Source organism: Diplotaxodon limnothrissa, linkage group LG16 (genome assembly GCF_057381915.1).
Source record: "Diplotaxodon limnothrissa isolate DT_005_m linkage group LG16, D_limnothrissa_male_GT1.1, whole genome shotgun sequence".
Lineage (NCBI taxonomy): Eukaryota > Metazoa > Chordata > Actinopteri > Cichliformes > Cichlidae > Diplotaxodon > Diplotaxodon limnothrissa.
In genome coordinates, this window is record NC_140611.1 from 2,691,763 (window position 1) to 2,712,284 (window position 20,522).

Below are 20,522 nucleotides of genomic sequence, written 5' to 3' on the forward strand. Positions count from 1 at the left end.
CTAACCTCGTATTGTGGATGGATTAGGATGACCATGTTTTGATTTCCAAAAACGAGGACACTTAGCTCAGTCATGAAGAAACATATTTAACATATTTAAACCATGCCTTCTCTGTGAGGTTAATGAATTGTGAAATAAAATATGTCATATTGTGGCGGACCACCAGGTGTCTTCACTCACACCCAAGTTGAAGGGAAGTGCTGGGGTGGAGATTTTGGCGCTTACTGTATGTGAAGTTCTACAGAGTCAGTTAATAAAGCTGGAATGAGACACTGAGACCTCTCCTGTCGTTATTACATACCTCCACAATATAGGCTTTTACAAGTCAACAAGTGCAAAAAAAACCCCAAACTTAAAAATCTCTGGAATTAAATAATGGTACAGAAATAATGCCTCATCTGCATAAGAAAAGAGGGCTGGACTGGAACAAAAATCGGCCCGGGCATTTTGACTAGAGACCGGCCCACCAGGTATTACAGGAAAAGCGATAAAGCCTTTGAATGAAACGCTGTTGTGACAGTGATGTACAGTCTTTTTGGTATATGTATGATTTCTATACATTTTACGTCAGATAAAACTTTGGTCGTAAGATTCAGATAATTATTTATTAAAAGCATTTTAAATGAGAATAAGAAAGAAAAGTATTTCTTTGTGCCCCCCTCTCCCTGTTAATGCCCTACATGCCCCCCTGGCAACACTTTGCTAGACCCGCCCCTGCACAGTTACCAGCTGTCAGCTGCTTAGAAAAGGATCCTGGTGTTATTTGTCTCACAGAAACAGTTCATAACTTCCCTTCATTCCTGTCACCTAAAAGGTAAACCTGTTTCTCCATCACCTGCTCAGCTCTGATGATTCAGTAAGGACATCTCCTGGTTTCATCTTCATGTTTCCCTCTCACCACATATCTGTATAGAAGCTGTATAGAAACTCCTTCATGCTAGCTAGTACACAGTACGAGTTATTGTAACTGACTGTAAAAAGTCAGCACAACAAAAATAAACTCCACCTAAACTTGGTTTATATCTGACCCAGATAGACTGCAGGTCATAACTTCTTACCTGAAGTTCAGTTCACCTGACACTCGCCTCGGGTCTCTGCTCCTCCTGCCTCCCTTTTCCCTCATCAACCTGCTGGCCTCTGAGGAAGCTCCACCATAGCCACCACCAAACAACTGAGTTATTTTTACACATCGGCCATCGGGAAATTTCTTTTGCAGTTCAAAAAGATGTACATCTGAAAAGATGCACTTGCGCTTTGGGATCTTTTAAACATCATTAGGCGCATTGCTGCGCGCTGTCAGTCCCGTCTGTGAGCACAGAACAAGCGCTCACAAAGCAGCAGTTTGGGGATGACGTCACATACATGGGTCCTCTGTCGGAATATAGGAAAACCCGGACATTTTTATCAATCTCGAAAATCCCGGAACGTGAAAAGTGGACATGTCCAGGGAAAAGAGGACAGTTGGTCACCCTAGGATGGATTATCTCAGTTGTTCTCCTGACTGAAGTTTGGTCCGTTTACAGCATCCTGCCATGCGATTGCATTTGTCTCTAACCATCAGGAACCCTCACGTTAACTTTTATCGAGGGGAGGAAGTTAGCGTTCATCCTCCAGCTTCACTGTGTTTATGTTATGCTAACAGCATAACATAAACTGTGTAGCTATCCACCACGTAGCACATCATTATATAGCAGCTAGCCCAACTTCAGTAACCCTACAAACGTCACTGCTGTTTAATTTCCTGTTTTCATTTATGTTGGAAGTGACAGCAGAGCTGTACGTTTGAATTTGTTTCAGAAATCTCTCAGTAAGAACATGGCATATCATGTTTAGGTGGAAACTGGTGAGCTAACTTCCTGCTAACTGCTAACTCTGTTAAATTTAATAAATCCTGTTTTCATGGATGCCTGGATGTTAAACTTAGTAGTTACACCTGGTAAAGCAGCAACACTGATCATTTTATTAAAGATGAAAGAATTTAGACATTTTGTAACTCTCAGTGATGCTGCAGTGTTCGTTTGGGACCTTTGGGACCTGAAGTGGACGGAGTTTAGGACCCAGGCATGGCTAATGACATCAGACTTAAAGACCAGATTAGATGTTTTTGCAGACACTGTGTGGCACAGTCATCTCACATTTAACTTCAATATTTAATATGATATAATATGATGGTATAATTTCAATAGTACAGAATTCCAATGAAGTTGGGACGTTGTGTTAAACTAAATAAAAACAGAATACAATGGTTTGCAAATCCTTGTTAACCTATATTCAATTGAACACACCACAAAGACAAGATATGGAAATATGTCAAATGTCAAGATATGTCAAGATATGTCAAACTGATAAACTTTATTGTTGTTCTGCAAATCTTCACTCATTTTGAATTGAATGCCTGCAACACGTTCCAAAAAAGCTGGGACCGGGGCCTGCTGACCACTGTGTTTTATCACCTTTCCTGTTAACAACACTCAGTAAGTGTTTGGAAACTGAGGACACTACAATTGTGAAGCATCAATTTTTCCCATTCTTGCTTGATGTACAACTTCAGTTGCTCAACAGTCCTGGGTCTCCTTTGCCATATTTTGCACTTGATATTGTGCCACACATATTCAGTGGGAGACGAGTCTGAACTGCAGGCAAGCCACTCTTTTACTTCGAAGCCACGCTGTTGTAACACATGCAGACTGTGGCTTTGCATTGTCCTGCTGAAATAAGCAGGGACACCCCTGAAAAAGTTGTTGCTTGGATGGCAGCATATGTTGCTCCAACACCTGTATGTGCCTTTCAGCATTAATGGTGCCTTCACAGATGTGCAAGTTACCCACGCCTCTATTGTCATTTTAGCTGCAGTCATGTTAGTTTTTTGGAGCCAGAAGTGACCATATTTGGACGAGAGACTGGATGCTACCACATAACAGCCAGCATAGAAGAAATATGCTCTCTCTTTCTAGTCCTCGTCAGTACGCTTTCTGCCATGTTTTCGATAAATTGGAGTTTTCCTGATAATAACATATAGTCCAGCCTAGAAGTAATAAATGCATGAACTGGTTTTTCAGTGTCTCTCTGACACAGGATATTTCTAACTTGAGAGATATTGTGCAAATGAAAGAAAGCAATCCTACATAATTGTTCAATATCTGAAATTAACATGAACAAACTAATAAAATACTAGACTTCGACTCAACTAAACAGATGCACAAACATCTTGAATGGTACCTAGAAAACCATACATCTGGAAAGTATGGACAGAACTTCACTTGTTCCACATTTGCACAGTTCAGTAATGTTCAGATGTACAGAGACACCCTTGATAATAACCTGCTCCAGAGCACTTTGTACCTCAGACTGAAGCAAAGGTTCTTCCAACAGGACAATGACCCTAAGCACACAGCTAAGATAACAAAGGACAGCTTCAGGGCCGCTCTGTGAATCAGCCGAACACCTCTTGAGATGCGTAAAAAAAAGTCTGTGTGCTGACCAGATGAGAAGTTGTGCAAAAAAAAAAAACAATGGGACAAACTCCCTACAACAGGTGTGAAAAGCTTTTAGCATCACACTGAAAGAAGGTGAGGCTATAATTGCTGGCAAAGATACTCAAACAAAATATGCAAATGCTGTGAATACTTAAGTTCAGGTTATATTTTTAGAATAAATATGCAAGGATTTCAAGCACATTTTTAACTTTGTCATTATAGTGTATTGTGTGTAGAATTTTGAGGTGAAAAATGAATTGAATCCCCTTCGGAATAAGACTGTAACTTTAAAAACTGTAATTCAAACAATCGTAGTTTATCTGGACTGTCTCACTTCTGCAGCAAGCCTCATGTTGTGCCTAGAGGAAGTGCAGCTGTTGTTGCGTCATTTTTCAGGCCCTATGGTTGGATTTGAACTGTGCATAAAAAACTCTGTGATAACCTGGAACAAACAGAAATTTGCATTTGAAAAATGACACTGACAGAAGGTCCATTCACCGGTTGCAGTCACAGAAATAATGTAAAAGTAATTAAATAGACAATGTTTTCTCATGAACATAGGTAGAAAGTTCAATTTTAATAAAATCAAAGTGATATGTGCTGCCCGAGTTCTTAGAGTGAAAACCAGGAATGGTTACTCAGACTTGCACAATACAAAGAATCAAGGTCCAAACAGGCTGGCTCACATGAAATATACACACCTCTGTGTTCACAGAATAAAACGTCGGACAGTGTGTGTGTGTGTGTGTGTGTGTGTGTGTGTGTGTGAATGAGTGAGGGAGGGAGAGAGCGATAGGGGGACACAGTCCCCAGGACAGATTGCTGCCACCATGGCCATGACGTCACGACCTGCTTTGGTCAGACACCTCAAATAAATAACTTTTTTTTCAACTCAAAAGACGCAAATATGGTGGATGTTACAAAAGCAAACGTTCTCGACATCCACAATCAGTCCATTCCACCTTAAAAAGCTGTCTCGACAGACTGTACACACGTTTCCTGAAAACGCCCCGTGTAAGGGCGAGAACGAAAACTCGAGTGACTCTGAATAATAATAATAATGATAAGGCGGCGTTGTTTATCCAAAGGAGAGGGGTTGGACATCGGCACAAGACTTCTGTGCCAAACATTTTTCCATTTGCTCCCCTCTCAGTAAACCTACCAGCACTACCCCGCGTACCCTCACTGCGCTGCCGACCAAGGTCAGCAACAGTGACCGCCAACGGGAGCTGTCAAGGCGGCAGCAGCCCTCCGAGGACCCCGGCAGGTCTATAACCTGGGATTAGGATCAACAGGCTAAATAAAGGACTGTCGGATGGATGAAAGCCCCGGAGTGGAGGAGTGAACGAGCTGAAGTTATTCTAACGTAAAGGCTGTGAGAACTAGGTGACACCATGCTGAGAAACCCGGGGACCTATGCGAACAAGAAAAGGAAGAAGCCCGCCCTCAAACAGTAAGACTTTTTACTGTTTTACTGTTTACCTTATAATAATAGCAGTTACCGCTGTTGATAACAACATTATGAGCACACGTGTTAGCGTTAGGGTGACGGTAGGCTTCACTTTGGGCAAAAAGCCGTAAGCAGGAACTAACTTGTAGTTCACTTTAAATCTCTGTGCAGTATAGAAAGGTGACTGAAGTTCAACACTGCTTTGCTTTTATAAGTGCGACACTCTCGGTTACTTCGCTGTCAAGTTATGAAATTAACCTGTGGTGGAAATGACAGATTAAACCAGTTAAGGTGGACTGTGTTCTCCCGTTATCGCCAAGTCAGCTGTGTGTAATTATAAAGCCGTATACTTGTAAGGTTTGCTGAAATGTGGTGCTGTGTTTCTGAGACGGCGTGTGAGGGTTCCTCCTTTAGGACCACCTTAAGAATGCGCCTCCATGCTGGATCTGGCATGGATATCTTGCCCTCGCGCATTAATCACAATCAAGTTTGAGAGTCGGCTGCTGCTCTCACGCGATGCTCCGGGGAGGGCGGGGTGGAGGAAGGGGAGCGCGAGCCTCTGATGTTATTGTAATGTGATACGGCCTCGCGCCGTGTGCGTCTTTCTCGCTCTTTTCCACACTATTGTTTGGCGTTTCTAGCTTTTAATGCTCAGTTACACGAACACGCGGGTACTTAAATTACTTTGACATACTTCTGTTTTTGTTAACCAGATGTATGAAAAGTAGGCCACCGCCTCTGATCATTTCATTGCGAGTTTTCTTACTTTCAGTTACTTTTGTTTATTGTGACTTTCTGTGCGTTACAAATTACATACGCGAGAGAGTCTTTTAGTGTAAGCTTTTGATGGTTTAGCACTGATGAAAATCTGCGTCTGTGTATTAAAGTTTCTGCCTGCAGGTTATTGTGCTGTGATAGGCCCTGTGTGTGTGTGTTCCTGTCTATCTTTGTGAGCACCGAAATCTGCATTCTACTATACTTGAGAACCAACAGTCACTTGTGAGGACACACCCACGGTCCTCACAAGTTTGAAGCATTTTTGAGGCTCAAAATGTGGTTTTAGTGTCAGGGTTACAGTTAGGTTATGGTCAGGGGAAGGGGCTAGATAAAGCATTGTGTCAATGAAGGTCCTGACTAAGATAGCTGAACGGGCTTCTGTGTGTGTGTCTGTGTGTGTGTAGGGGGGGTTAACTCTGGGTACTATGGCCTTTTCTGTTTAGTTTTTTTCTTGTGAACCTTATTATACAGCAGATTGTTACACTAGCGTGACCTATATAGTCTAATTTCCTAAATACCAACTTCCAAGACTTCCATGCAAATTCAAAACGTGCACAATAGCAGCTGGCTGTGGACCCATCGATACATTAACCACCGACATGTTTTCAGACATTGGCCAACTCAGGTTTAGTCTAATAATGAGGTGGTAATACTAGAGTCATCGACTAGCCTTGTTTATGACTTTTACTCTAACTGTATTTGTGAGGGGACGTTGGTGACACTTATGCTTTTAGAGTTAGAATCCTGTTAATTTCACTGTAACACGGTTGGGCTGAATTATCTTAATACATCAGAAGGATAAATATGTTGGAATACACAAACAGTAAAACTGGATTTATTTCTTCTTACATTGTATTTGGTCACTAACAAAAGCCGGTTACTTAAATAGTGATAAGTGTGTTGCTCTAAGTTACAGTAATAAAGATGCATGAAACATCATTTTACATAAATAGCAGACATTTGTAGAAAAAGACATTGAATTGAACAAATGCTACTGAAAGTGACATTTTTATGTGTTTGTATGTAACCTCCCCTACCTCCTGGTTATAACTGTGTTTTGGGAGTGTGCCCGTAACCAAGAGGAAAATTAGAGGGCTGCACAAATATTCATAGAACTGCAGTTATGTTCAGCAGCTGTAGTTGTATTCAAATAAGATGCTTTTCAAAAAACTGCAATGCTAACCCTTCCTAGTGTAGGGAAAGTGTTTCAGCTCTGCTTTAAGTATTCAGACTATAGTAAAATCTTCTGTCTGCAGCTCTGGGACTCCTGTGCAAACGGAGTCAGCTCCATAAACTGTTAAACACAGATGCTGAGAGTGAACACTGTGGGTTTGATGTGTCTGATTATACCGATCTGGTTTATTGTGTATGGGCTGTTCCCGGTGTAAATCCCAAAATAAAGAGTCGGCCTGTGTGTAGACGTCTGTGTTTCTGAAAGTGTGGGCTGTGCAGTGAGGACTGAGGTTTCCTGGACGGCCAGCTGTGCTCAGCTGCACAAAGGACCCATTGAGCCTGACTGTAAAAAGCTGTGGTCAGTGCACAGGGACATTCCACGGCAGATCTGTCCATCCACAATCTGTTTTATCATCCATATTCTTACCATGTATGTTGCCAGTCTCCTTTGCCATTGTCTATTATGTTAAATATTCTGCATTTTCCAAGTTTATTCTGTGTGAAAGCAACATTGTTCACACGCTTCCTGATTTCTTTTGTTTTGTTTGTCACACTTAGATGTCATTTCATCTAATAAATATTAATATTATACATTTATTATAGAAAAAAAGGAATCATAACCTACCTGGCCACATGTGAAAGTAGTTGCTCCCTAAACCTGACACCTGGTTGTGTGAACTGTAGTCAGGCTTTAATGATAACTGCCAACGAGCCTTTCACAGCGGTGTGGAAGAGGAAGCCACACGGAGGATTTCCAAGCATGGATGGTCATGTTTGAGCATCTCAGTCAGAGTTGGGTCCAGACTTTGATTGGCCACTTTAAAACCTCCAAGCACATTTTTCTGTGCATTCTATCAAACACATTCACACACCAACAGATGCATCACAGAGAAACTTGGGATTCAACATCTTGGCCAAGGATACGTTGGCATGCAGACTGGAGTAGCCAGGGACTGAGCCAGTAACCTTCCAGTTAGCAGATGACCTGCTCTACCTGTGGAGCTTCTTTTTGGTGTGTTTTAGGGCTGGGCGATATATCGAGTTTTTTAAAAATATCGATATATTTTCATACGAGATATAAGATGTGACAATATCGTTTATATCGATATAGTCTATGTTACGTTATAATTATACTTGTGGAGCCGCAGGTTTGCCTCTCTTTCGTCCACTTTTGTCTCTACGCAACGGTACTCGGCCTCGCCTCTCCTTCACTGAACACAACTCCGCCTCCCCCATAACTTCACCTGCAGGCAATAACAAGATGAAAGCGGAAAATCTCCATTAGCGAGTTACCGTGCGTGGGGCTGGACGGCGTCAACGTGTTAGCGAGCTAACCACGCTAACGACATGCAGCCCGGAGGAGCTGCACGGCCTAAAATCCTTTCATTTTCTCAAAAATCGACAGTGCGCCTTATGTATGAATTCTGGTTGTGCTTGATGGCCGCGAACCGATTTTATGTGGAACACAGCGCTCAGCAATCTGTCAAAAAATGTTTTAATATGACTTTGCTAAGCTACGGAGCTGCACCGCTTGATGGATTGTTGGAGGATTACGGCTGAGCCTCGCGGAGTGATACGTACTGTGCGTGTATAAGGAGCACAAACGGCACCTGTTCAGAGACGTGGTGCAGCTGTGAAATCTGTCTGTCTTTGTTATTGTGCTCAGTGTCGTATTATTCAATTATACGCGGGTCCACTGTACGATTCATAACCACACTTTATTTTCTTGTTCTTGCTCTGCCCCACATAACATAACATTCTATACAGAAACACACCGGTCTCGCCCTCTAGCTGCCATCAGCCTAACTACACTGACCGGCTGCATTAACATCTACTGTACAATGCAATTACACCACATCTCCCCTTTCTAGAATCAATGGGTAGACTACCATTGACTCACCAGACCTTAGAGGGTTATTCTGCCTCTGTGGCTGGAAGGTCTGGTCCTGCGCTTACCTGTAAGGAATACTATATAATGAAAATCTTAACTCTAATTAACCCGTTAAGTAACACAAATTCTTACATGCTAACTTGTCACACCCCCTGCATTTCCCAACTTCTGAACATGCATATTTGAAAATGACAACCTTTTAGCTTTTACACTTTTACCCATATTGTGCAAACAATACTACGAAAGAGGGGTATTCTTGTATAAAACAGTCCTTTCCATCTTATCCGTTATAAGTCCAATCTGGTTGGTCTCACAACCACTCTTCCGGATCTGGTTCTGGGTGTAGATGGAAGCTCTGGAGAAACTGTCTCTGGCATGTCCGTGGAGCACTGCTCCCCGGCTTCTGCAGATTCTGGCTCCCCATTATTGCTCTCAGTTTGGTCTGGAGAGTGTTTCATGGGAACAAGATGCCGACAATTCCGCCTAATTGTCCCACGAGGTCCCTCCACGAGATATGATCGTGGTGTGGAGTGGCTGCCAATAACTGTGCCGCTGGCTCTCTGGTCTGTTATCCACACTTCTTGGCCTGGAGTGAGCCTGTTGAGGCTGCGTGCGCGATGACGAAGGTTATATGACTGTGCCTCTTTAGTCCTCCTCTCCTTTTCCCTCCGGGTGACAGCCACACTATCAGGAAGTGCGGGGTCTAGCAGAGATGGCAGTATTGGCACTGTGGTGCGAAGCCGTCTCCCCATCAAGAGTTGGGCTGGACTATAGTCATTCTGCAGTGGGGTGGCTCTGTAAGCGAGCAGAGCCAAGTGTGGATCAACAGCTTTCCGCAATAGATTCTTGACAGTCTTAACTGCTCGTTCGGCTTCGCCATTGCTTTGGGGATATTTCGGGCTGCTTGTGATGTGACGGAAGCCATACACTTTTGCAAATGTCTCAAAAGCTGCCCCTGAAAACTGTGGCCCATTATCTGTTACCAGCTGCTCGGGGATCCCATGTCGTGCAAAAATCCCTTTGAGATGATGGATCGCGTCCTCTGACCTTGAAGGTGTGAGAGGGGCAATCTCAACAAATCTTGAGGCATAATCCACGACAAGAAGGTAGGTTTTCCCTCTCAGCATAAACAGATCGGCTCCTAGCTTTTGCCACGGCCGCCCCGGATACTGTGATGGCATCAGCGGTTCTGTGTGGTTTTCTCTCACTTGGCAACATGTCCGACAGTTAAGGACAAGCTCATTTATCTGCTGGCTTAGCCCTGGCCACCAAACCGACTGTCGTGCTCGCTGTCTGCACTTAACCACTCCCTGGTGACCTTCGTGCAGTCTGGTGAGCACATCAATTCTCATAGTTGCAGGTATAACCAACCTGTCCCCTTTGATTAGCAGACCATCATGTACGGTGAGGAACGCCCGTTCTGCCCAGTACAGTCTTAGCGCTGGTTCGCTGTTGAAATGTGTGGGCCATCCTTCCTCACACAGCTGCATCACGCGAGCACATACGCTGTCCCTCTCCAGCTCTTCTCTCAGCTGCTCCAAGAAATTGTTGCTAGCTGGCAGATTGTCCATCAACATGTCCACGTAAATATTTGTGCTCTCCAACAACTCCTTGTCTTGAAGTGTTTCTTTTGCTTTCACTGGAGATCGTGAGAGCGTGTCAGCTGTCCACAGGTGTTTGCCTGGTACATGCGAAATCGAGTAGGAATATCGCATGAGGCGCATCCTAAAGCGTTGAATTCTGGGAGGGAGCGCATCCAGAGTTTGTGCCCCCAGCAGACTTAGCAGCGGCTTATGGTCTGTCTCCATTTGAAAGTGTTTGCCAATAAGAAAGTTGCGGAACCGCTCACAAGCCCAGGTCAGACCTAAAGCCTCCTTTTCAACCTGAGCGTATCTCTGTTCTGTTGCAGTGAGGGAGCGTGACGCGTAGGCAACGGGTCTCCACTCCTCGTCCCATCTTTGAAGCAGCACACCCCCTAAGCCATACGATGATGCGTCCGCTGACACCTTGCAGTCACGGCTTGGGTCATACATGGCCAACACTGGCGGTGATGTGAGCGCATCTTTCAGGTTCTGAAATGCTCTAGCCTGGTCAATGTCCCATCTCCAGCAGTTTTTCTTAGACAGTAAGTCTCTTAGAGGTTTGTCCTTCTCTGCGAGCTGTGGGGTAAACTTTCCAAGCTTGTTAACCATTCCCAGAGAGCTCCTTAACTCACTCACACTTTGTGGCTCCTTCATCTCCCTCACAGCCTGGGTCTTGCTTGGGTCAGGGCTGATACCGCTGGCTGAGAGAACATGCCCTAAAAACGTCACCTGCTGTTTCGCGATGTCGCACTTGTTAATGTTCAGGGTGATGCCAGCTTTTTGGATCCTGCCCAGCACAGCGTGTAGGCGAGAGTCATGCTCTTACTGCGTTCTGCCCCAGACCAGCACGTCGTCCATGTGGCAAACCACCCCTTCCATACCATCTGTGACCTCTGTGACCATCCTGTTCTGGAAATGCTCCAGTGCTGAAGCAATCCCGAAGGGCAGTCTCTTGAAGTAATAACGCCCAAACGGTGTGATGAAAGTGGTGTATTTGGCTGAGTTTTCCGTCAGAGGTATCTGCCAAAACCCCATGTTAGCGTCCAGCTTGCTGAATATGCTGGCACCAGCCAATCTGCCCAATGTTTCCTCCACCGATGGCAGTATGTACTTCTCTCGACACACAGACTCATTGAGGTGTGTAAGGTCGACACATATGCGTACATCTTCTGTCTTCTTCGGTACCACCACCATGCCTGAGCACCAATCAGTTGGCTCCTCAATCCTGCTGATCACCCCTAGTTCTTCCATACGGGCCAGCTCCTGCTTAACTTTGTCCATCAGAGGCAACGGGATTCTCCGTGGCGTCTTCAAGGAAAAAGGTTGAGCTCCAGGTTTCAGTTTGATGTCGTACGGCTGACGTACTTCACCGAGACCACTGCACAGCTTTGGGTAGCACTTTTTAAGCGTCTCTATAGTTATGCTCTCCAGACGAGCCACAAGCTCCAGCTTGCTAATAGCAGGTCTCCCCAGCAAAGCAGTGTGCAGGTGTCTGATGACAAAGACATCCTCAAGTATTTCTTTGTCTCCCTTCCTCAGTGCAAGCTCACTGACACCAACGACATCCAAACGACTCCTCCCGGGACCCAGCAGAGCCTTGGTTGATTTGTGGAGACTGGGGGGGTGGTTGTGTCTGTAGAGCTCCTTAAACACCTTAAGGGGTAGGACTGTCACATCGGCTCCTGTATCAATTTTAAATGACACGTTTTTGTTGTTTATGCTTAAGTCGACAGTCCACGGCTCACCCTCACACTTAACACTGCCCAGGAACAAACCATGTTCATCCTCTTCAACCTCATGCACTGTTTTTGGTGCCCTGCATACACGCCTGTAATGTCCTTTCTTTCCACATGCATGGCATTTCACTTCATTCGCTGGACAATCCTGCTTTGAATGGGATGGAGCGCCACCACATTTCTGACAGGTTGGCCCTTTTCTGCCATCTTCTCGGAATCCACGTGTTTTAGCTTGACGACTATCAGTCTGGAGCAGTTTGGTTCTAACAGGCTTACGACTGATTTTATGCACTCTATCTACTGACTTAGCATCGCTAGCCTCACCTCTAGAGTCACCTCGCAAGGAGGATTGTTGTCGCTTTACCTCTTCACTTTGCCTCGCCATGTTGATAGCCCTCTGCAAAGTCAAATCTGGGTCAAGCTGCATGCGTTCTGACAGCCGTTTGTCCGTGAGACCGACAACGAGCCTATCCCGTATCAGCTCATCATGTAGCACTCCATAGTTGCAATGTTCTGCTAGCGCATACAGTGCTGTCACAAAAGCATCCACTGTCTCATTGTCTCCCTGTCGGCGCATATTGAATTTGGCGCGCTCATAGATCACATTTTTCTTCACAATGAAAAAAGCCTGGAAACCATCACGTACCCCCTCGTATGTTGTCCTTTGCTCCGCTGTTAAACTCAGACCGCGAAGCACATCGTCCGCCTCATCTCCCATGCAGTAAATCAACGTGTTGACTTGGTTTTCCTCCGAGCTGACGTTCAAATTACTGGCGAGACGGAATCTCTCGAACCTCCGTATCCATTTGGACCACTCCTGCGGTTTTGAAAAGTCGAAGGATTCCGGTGGCTGGATGCTGAATGTCGCGCTCGGCCCCGCCGGTGCTCTCTGTGCAGTCTCATCCGCCATATTCTCCCCTCGTTATCCCGCGAGCTCCGCCAGACAGGTTCGTTCAGTCGAGGTTATATGGATCAGTACAGGACTTCTGACACCATGTCGTATTATTCAATTATACGCGGGTCCACTGTACGATTCATAACCACACTTTATTTTCTTGTTCTTGCTCTGCCCCACATAACATAACATTCTATACAGAAACACACCGGTCTCGCCCTCTAGCTGCCATCAGCCTAACTACACTGACCGGCTGCATTAACATCTACTGTACAATGCAATTACACCACACTCAGCGTCTATTAGTTTACATTTTGACTGCACAATTGCGAGCTTTTTGTTATGCACAAAAACAACATTGTTTTCTTTTATTTATGGACCATGATTATTTAATAAATGCTGATAATTTATTTTTGAGTAATTTCTTCATGTACATCTATGCTGTATGTAAATAAAAGTGCCCGTGTGACATCTGGGACACAGTGTGACTAAGAACTCTCTTTTTGTTCTTAACTTATAGCTTTAAAAAAAAAATCGAGATATATATCTTATATCGCCATCCAGCTAAAAAATATCGAGATATGAATTTTGGGTCATATCGCCCAGCCCTAGTGTGTTTCATTGTCCTGCTGCATAAACTGAACGCACTTGAGGTTCAGGACACAAACTGATGATTGGACATTCTTCTGTGTGTGTGTGTGTGTGTGTGTGTGTGTGTGTGTCCTTTACTTTTTTCACCGCTGGTCATTTTTGTTAGTAAAGAAGTGAGGTGTGCTTGGGGAGGGCAGAGTGGTACGGAGATACATGAGGCTGGCTCATGCTGTAAAGTGGCTCAGGGCGCTCAGGGTAATCAAAACCTGTAAAACGTCTGAAAACAGAACTGAATTCATTGTTTATCACATCTATCAAACACAAAATGAGCCTTTACAGACTAAGAATATTAACACGAAGAAATGTACATTTATATCCACAGCTCCATCCTGGACTATCTTACAGGTGTCCCTTATCAGATTGGTCCAAAAAGGTGGAGCTCTTGACTAGATTACAAGTAGGGCTGAACGATATATCGCATTTGCGATAATATCGCGACATGATCAAGTGCAATTTTCTAACCGCAAAGGCTGCGATTATACTGCGATTATATTATACAATTCATGGGCTGCATCCTCCTGAGGCCGCATTTGTAGACCGATTACGTCACAGCGACGCGCCGAAGGCTGTCCAAATTACTACCATATCCCAGAATTCATAGCGCGGCCCAGCCAAACTCCAGTTTCCAGCAATGGCGGCCGCTACTAAGTTTTAAAATTACTCATACTAATCTTTCTGGGTCACAAAATAAACTTTTAACATATTTTCAGGCGAGAAAGTAGTTGTGTAAACATCAAATATCTGCTCGGTTTATCAAGATATCCCATATTTGCAAAAGTGCTTCGACGTTTTCAGAGGCGTCTGCTACCCACCAGCTCGACAGCTAGCCGGGAGCTCGAGGGTTACTGATGCGGCCGAGAACGGCACAACTCCCGGCACATCATTTTCAGATCACCGCGGAGTTTTGCTGCTCGGGTTAAACGTAATATATAAGTCACTTAGACAACCTAAAAATGTTATTGTTGGGCTTTTTTCAGTGTTTTGTTTGTTCGTGAGTAAATCGGTTTGGCTGAGATTAAAGTTATTAGATTAGATAAAATAAAACTTTATTAATCCCCCGGGTGGGTTCCTCCTTGGTTTTCACACAGCTGACTAAACGTCAAACAGAAAACTTATTAAACAGAAATATGAGACAGTCGAGAATTTACACCAGTGTCTGGTTATATTTTAGATAGCAAGAAGCAGACGGCCGAGTTTATTAAACTCCACCGAGACAGCGGTGACGCTAATCAGAACTAGACCGTCCAATTTCACGCCTTTAAACTTTAAAGGCGTGTTTGTGTGTGTGTTTATACAATTGCTATTATGTTTGCACTTTATGTGTAATGTTACTGACTGCAGAGATCAGTAAGATGTGTGTATTTTTTATTTATTAGTTTGATTTATTTAATATTATTTTTTAATTGAATGACTGTCTAGTAGTTCACAGATGTCGAAAAACTGAGTGTGGTAAAGCCACTGATTTTTTTTATGTATATTTCTGCAATCTGCACATTGTACTGACTTTCATTTTAATGTTTACACCAGGGTTCCTTGTCAGCACTTTATGCTCAGATGTTTGTAAGCTAAAAATAAACTATTGTGTATGTTCAAATATACTGTTGTGATTGAAGAAGTTAAATAAAAATGTCAGTCATCAATTCATGCATCACCTCATGTCATCATAACAGAGGTCTGTCTTCCAGGAAAGAACAGTTTAAAATTAATGTAATATAGTATTGGCCATACTATATGATGTATTGCTTGTCTTTGTTTAATAATACAGAAGACAAAGACCTTAAAAAATAATCGCATATCGCATCGCAATCGCAATATTGGGGCAAAAAATCGCAATTAGATTATTTTCCATAATCGTTCAGCCCTAATTACAAGTGCTGCTAGTACCAATCAAAGTTGAGCCATATTAGGCAAAGCTCTGTGATTGGCTCTGTGTGTTTGAACAGGAGACGGGCCAGAGGCATCCTGACAGAGCAGGTGAAACACGAGCACTGAGATGAGTCTGGTTCCATGGTAGTGTGTAGGGCTCCTTACCTGCTGCTCTCTCTGTGTGTGAATGTGTACTCAACACAGACTAAGTGGATTAAAGGTTCAGTGTGGTGGTTCCAGTGAGTGACGATGGATTAAAGGTGTGCGCTTTATAGCATCAGCATGCGTTCGCTGCAGTGAGCAGTTGTGTCCTTATTAATGGGGATAATATACTTGCAGTGCAAACATTTCTTTTGACTTGTAATCTAAAGGGATTGTGAAAAACACAGAGACATGCTGATAAGAGGTGTGGCAGGACGTTACCCTTTGTTCTGTGGCCTTTGTTTCGATTTTCACTTGTACACAAACAGTGCACGCTTTTAACCTTTTTTTATTATTTTCCCCGAAAGGAAAGGATGTAGCCACCAAACACACACAGAGAAGTGTTCCCTAATGACTCACGTCTGTTTCATGTTGAGGTGTCACAAGATAAAGTGCAAATAATATGTATGCTGTCAACACTACCATTCAGCAGAAATACCAATGTGTGTACAGAAAATATGCACAATAAATGTGGAGTGCATCAAATATAACCAGCAGGGTGCAGGTCAGAGAGCTGCAGAGTCATTTCTGCGTCCCGTGTGCCTTCAGAGCAGCTGCCTGCCTCCGTGCTTTACTCCCAGAGTGAAAGACGAGGGCTCAAAGTGGGAAAGCAGTCCCACCCTGGAGCCTTTTAAAGCTCCTGCACAGGTCTGGCCTGAGGAAACTTTTCATCCAAATCCCTACCAACATTCAGTGCGTTAATGTCACATTTCTATAAAAAGCTTTTAAAATGTTCTCCTAAAACTTTGCAATCAGGGAGCAAAACTATTTGAACTGACACATAATTAATCTTCAAAAACTCCTCCTGTTCCTTCCACCACCAAAAACACAGTGTTCCCACTGATTATGACTTAAACACAGGATTAATGCTGAAGATGAAATTATTACTGAAGAGGTTTCCTCTGATTCTATCGTTTCTCTTTATAGCGATGTCGGGCATAGTACTAGTTCATTCAGGCTACTTTAGCTCACACAGTCCTCAGATCTCAGCTGATGCCCTCCAACGTACCTAAATGGTTATTTCATGCAGGCCATGCTACTCAAGCTGTTTCTGTGCATCTGCAAGCCATTTTGCAACCCACCTCTACCACAGCTCATCCTTTCATGCTGTTTCTGACTTAATGTTACATCTTGTTGTCACTAATGTTTGAGCTTTTCTGTGCTGGGGATCTCCTCGTGTGATTCAGTGGATACAGACAGGTCACAACGCACAGCCGCAGATGGGAATAACCATGTTCTTTCAGCTCTCGTGGTCCTGACTCCAGTATTGTCACTGTCACTCATTTGTCATGTCTCTGTCTTTTTTCACATGTATGTAGAACACGTGGGATTTAGTGTAAGTATTCTTTTTCCTCTGTCGAGGACACTCTTCTGCTTCCAGTTTTGCCACCTGTGTTTGTCAGCATGTGTTTCATACTTTTGCACCACCGAGTCATCCTTCTGCATCTGGCAGACGCGCTGCCTGTTCAGAGCAGACAAATGAGCATCAGCGCTGCCTTACAGCTGAGACGGAGGACTCTGGGTTCATATCCCTGCTTTGCCCTGTTGAGATGAGGAATCCTAACAGATATGCTAAAACATCTTCCTTTTATACAGCGAGTCCCCAGATGTCTTCAACCCTGTGATCCATGGCAAAGCAAAGTGGAAAAACTGACGAGTCTGTTCATATGAATTGAACTCTTTCATGTTGAGGTGTCACAGTATCCGGTCGTTAAGTGATGACGTGACGAATCCTGCTTCCGGGCCTAAAGTAGTTTAATATGGCTTTTGTGTTGTGTTGTATGCATTTTCTTCTATTTGATCTCAAAAAGCTCCTAAAACAGTCAGTGATCACTGTTGACCTCCCTCGGCTTTTATTACCGCTAATCATTTATTTAAGCTCAGTTTTTAAAACCTTAGGATGTAGCTACAGCCCAGCCCATGCAGCAGTATATGAATGACTAACCTCGTATTGTGGATGGATTATCTCAGTTGTTCTCCTGGCTGAAGTTTGGTCCTTTTACAGCATCCTGCCATGCGATTACATTTGTTCCTGACCACCGAGAACACTCACATTAACTTTTATCGAGTGGAAAAAAAGTTAGCTTGTTTATATTGTGCTAACATAGCTGTGTCGCTAGCGGTCACGTAGCACATCATTATATACCAGCTAGCCCAACTTCAGTAACCCTACAAACGTCACTGCTGTTTAGTTTTCTGTCTTCATTTATGCTGGAAGTGATAACAGAGCTGTACGTTTGAATTTGTTTCCAAAACCCCGCAGTCAGGACATGCTATATTGTATTTAGATAGAAGCTAGCGAGCTAACTCCCTGCTAACTTCTAACTCCGTTAAATGTCATAAATTCCGTTTTCATGGATGCCTGGATGTTAAACTCAATTGTTACACCTGGTAGAGCAGAACGCTGATCATTTTATTAAAGATGAAAGACTTTAGACAGTTTTTCAACTCTCAGTAATGCCACAGTGATCGTTTGATATATGGACCTGCAGCGGAGTTTAGGCCCAGACACGGCTAGTGACGTCAGACTGAACAACCGGATAATGACCGTAACTGCAAAATTAATTACAAATAATATGTCGATAATATACATATTATAAAAATGTAAAGCAACAGTAATTATCTGGTTGGCGCTCCATCCTGGTCCTTTTTGGTGGCGCCATCCACCATAAAGCACAGAAAAGAATAAGAAAAGGAGGACGCATGACTACCACAGTGCAAAGATACACTGGGAGAGCTGCTAGAGCAGGTCATCTGCTAATCGGAAGGTTGATGGTTAAATCCCTGGCTAATCCAGTCAAATATCCTTGGGTCAGATACTAACCCCAAGCTGCTCTCCAATGCCGAGTGTGACTGTTAGATAGAAATGGTGCTTGTATGAATGTATAAAGTGCTTTGAATGCTCCGGGAGGGTAGAAAGAATCAACACATTTACCATTTCCTGTAGGAGATGTAGAAACTGTTGAATCAGCAGAAGAGATAACCTCGGTTGGTAGACAGCACAACTCCAAGTGAATAACTGCCGGCATCAGGAAGTGGACGGGAAGCTGAAAAAAGTGACGAGTAATGAGAGTAATGAATACCACTGATTGAGACATGACCTGGTAGCAAACCGGGCAACCAGAGCCTGAAATGTGACTCGCCATGAGTCTGTTGCCATGAGTGTGGATGCAGCTTAAGGCAAACCCTAGTTTAACCTGTCGTAATATTATTGTGGAAGTTTTGTAAAATGGTAAATGGCCTGCATTTGTGTAGCACTTTACACTACATTCAGTCATCCACACAATCACACACATGATTTTTTTACTCATTAATAATGAATCCTGCTCAGTTTAAGGTTTTCAGACAGACTCACATCAAGTCATGGTTCATGGCTTGAGTTGCTGGGGGTCAGTTGACACTACGCTGGTGTCAGTTATAAGAATTAATCCATGGCTGAAATATGTGATTTATCACAAGAAAGACCGTTTAGAACAATCTCTAAAATACATTGGTTAGTTAAATCCCAGGTTATTGTTCAGCACAGAAGTAGGAGGGAGAACATGGAAGAAGTCATCCTGATCATTTGTTTCCATATCAGTCAGTGTGTGCTTCAATGGTCACAACATAAATCAAGTGATTGTTTCTGTCAAGCTGACAGTTTCTGTTTTATTACTGGATATTCAGCTGTTATTTATTTTCTGACATAAACATGTATGTAGAGATTATACAGCTGTTTTTAAATAGTGAACATATATAACGATCTAAAATCTTAATTCTGGATGTTACAAGTTTAAAGTGTTGTAGAAGAAGACAAAATATAAGAGTAGGGTCTTTGATCATTTCCACATAAATAAAGCAAAAGCTTTGTAGCATTCATGACTGACTATAACTCGTAGTTTCGTGACGTAGGCCATGTTGGGCTTACGCTGCTGGAACCTGAAACAGCATCTGTCACAAATTTGGTTTCATGTTTACTGTCTGAACTGCAGGATTGTCATTCCTGAGACTTCTCACGCTTTTGCTCCATCTGGTGATCCTGGCACGAGTGAGCTGCCGTGTAGACTTAAGCAGGTGGTTGTTTTCTGAACATTTGGCGGTATTTCTCCTCGTGCGGTGAGTTTGCAGGTGTTCACTGAAGGAATGATAACAGTGCTGATCGCTCACTTTCACTGACACTTGGTCTTCCTCCCAGTTCAGCATGTGTTTGTGATTTGTGAGTAATGACATGTATCTCCAGTGAGCCTCATGAGTTCCCCCTTTGCATTTGAGCATGGGTGGTCAAACAGATGTCCGCGGGTGTCGTGGTTAAAAACTGGTCTTCCTCCTGATCGAATGACTTGTGGAAACGTGTGTTGTGTAAACTGCTGTCTGTACTATTTATCCTGAGCTGAAGATTGTTTCCTTGGGAAAAAACAGCCAGTCTGCTTTGTTCTGGTGTTTAGAACAATAGATATGTTCCTCTGGTGTCATGTTAGCATCAGAGTTGGATTTCTCGCTCTGAGTTTGTCTCGTCACGGTTTAGTAACACATGCAGCTCTGATGCACGGCTGACTCAGTGCATCCATGTGCCGTGCTGCACCCCGGTTAGCCAGGCTCATTCATATTTTGCCATGAAATCACTAACCAGATTTTTTTCTTGTAATTCCTCAGAAAGAAGGTCAGTGAGGGCAATGCAGTGGTTAAATCCAACCCGTCAAAGCGCCACCGGGATCGGCTGAACGGGGAGCTTGACAGGCTGATGGACCTGCTGCCGTTTCCTGAGGAGGTGCGCTCTCGCCTGGACAAGCTGTCAGTCCTCCGTCTCAGCGTGGGATATCTGAGGGTTAAGAGCTTCTTCAAAG

The 20,522-nt window shown here is 43.6% G+C and overlaps 1 protein-coding gene across 2 annotated transcripts in view; it reads left to right on the forward strand.

The window, feature by feature from the left end:
- The first annotated feature begins 4,454 nt into the window (after positions 1-4,454).
- Positions 4,455-20,522, forward strand: part of LOC146615561 (aryl hydrocarbon receptor-like) — a 41,627-nt gene continuing 25,559 nt past the window's right edge. For both annotated transcript variants that reach the window (XM_085374001.1, XM_085374002.1), the window contains exons 1-2: positions 4,455-4,929; positions 20,332-20,522. In XM_085374001.1, coding sequence (XP_085230127.1) covers positions 4,871-4,929; positions 20,332-20,522 — 250 coding nt within the window. In that variant the 5' untranslated portion in view covers positions 4,455-4,870. The remainder of the gene's footprint in view (positions 4,930-20,331) is intronic.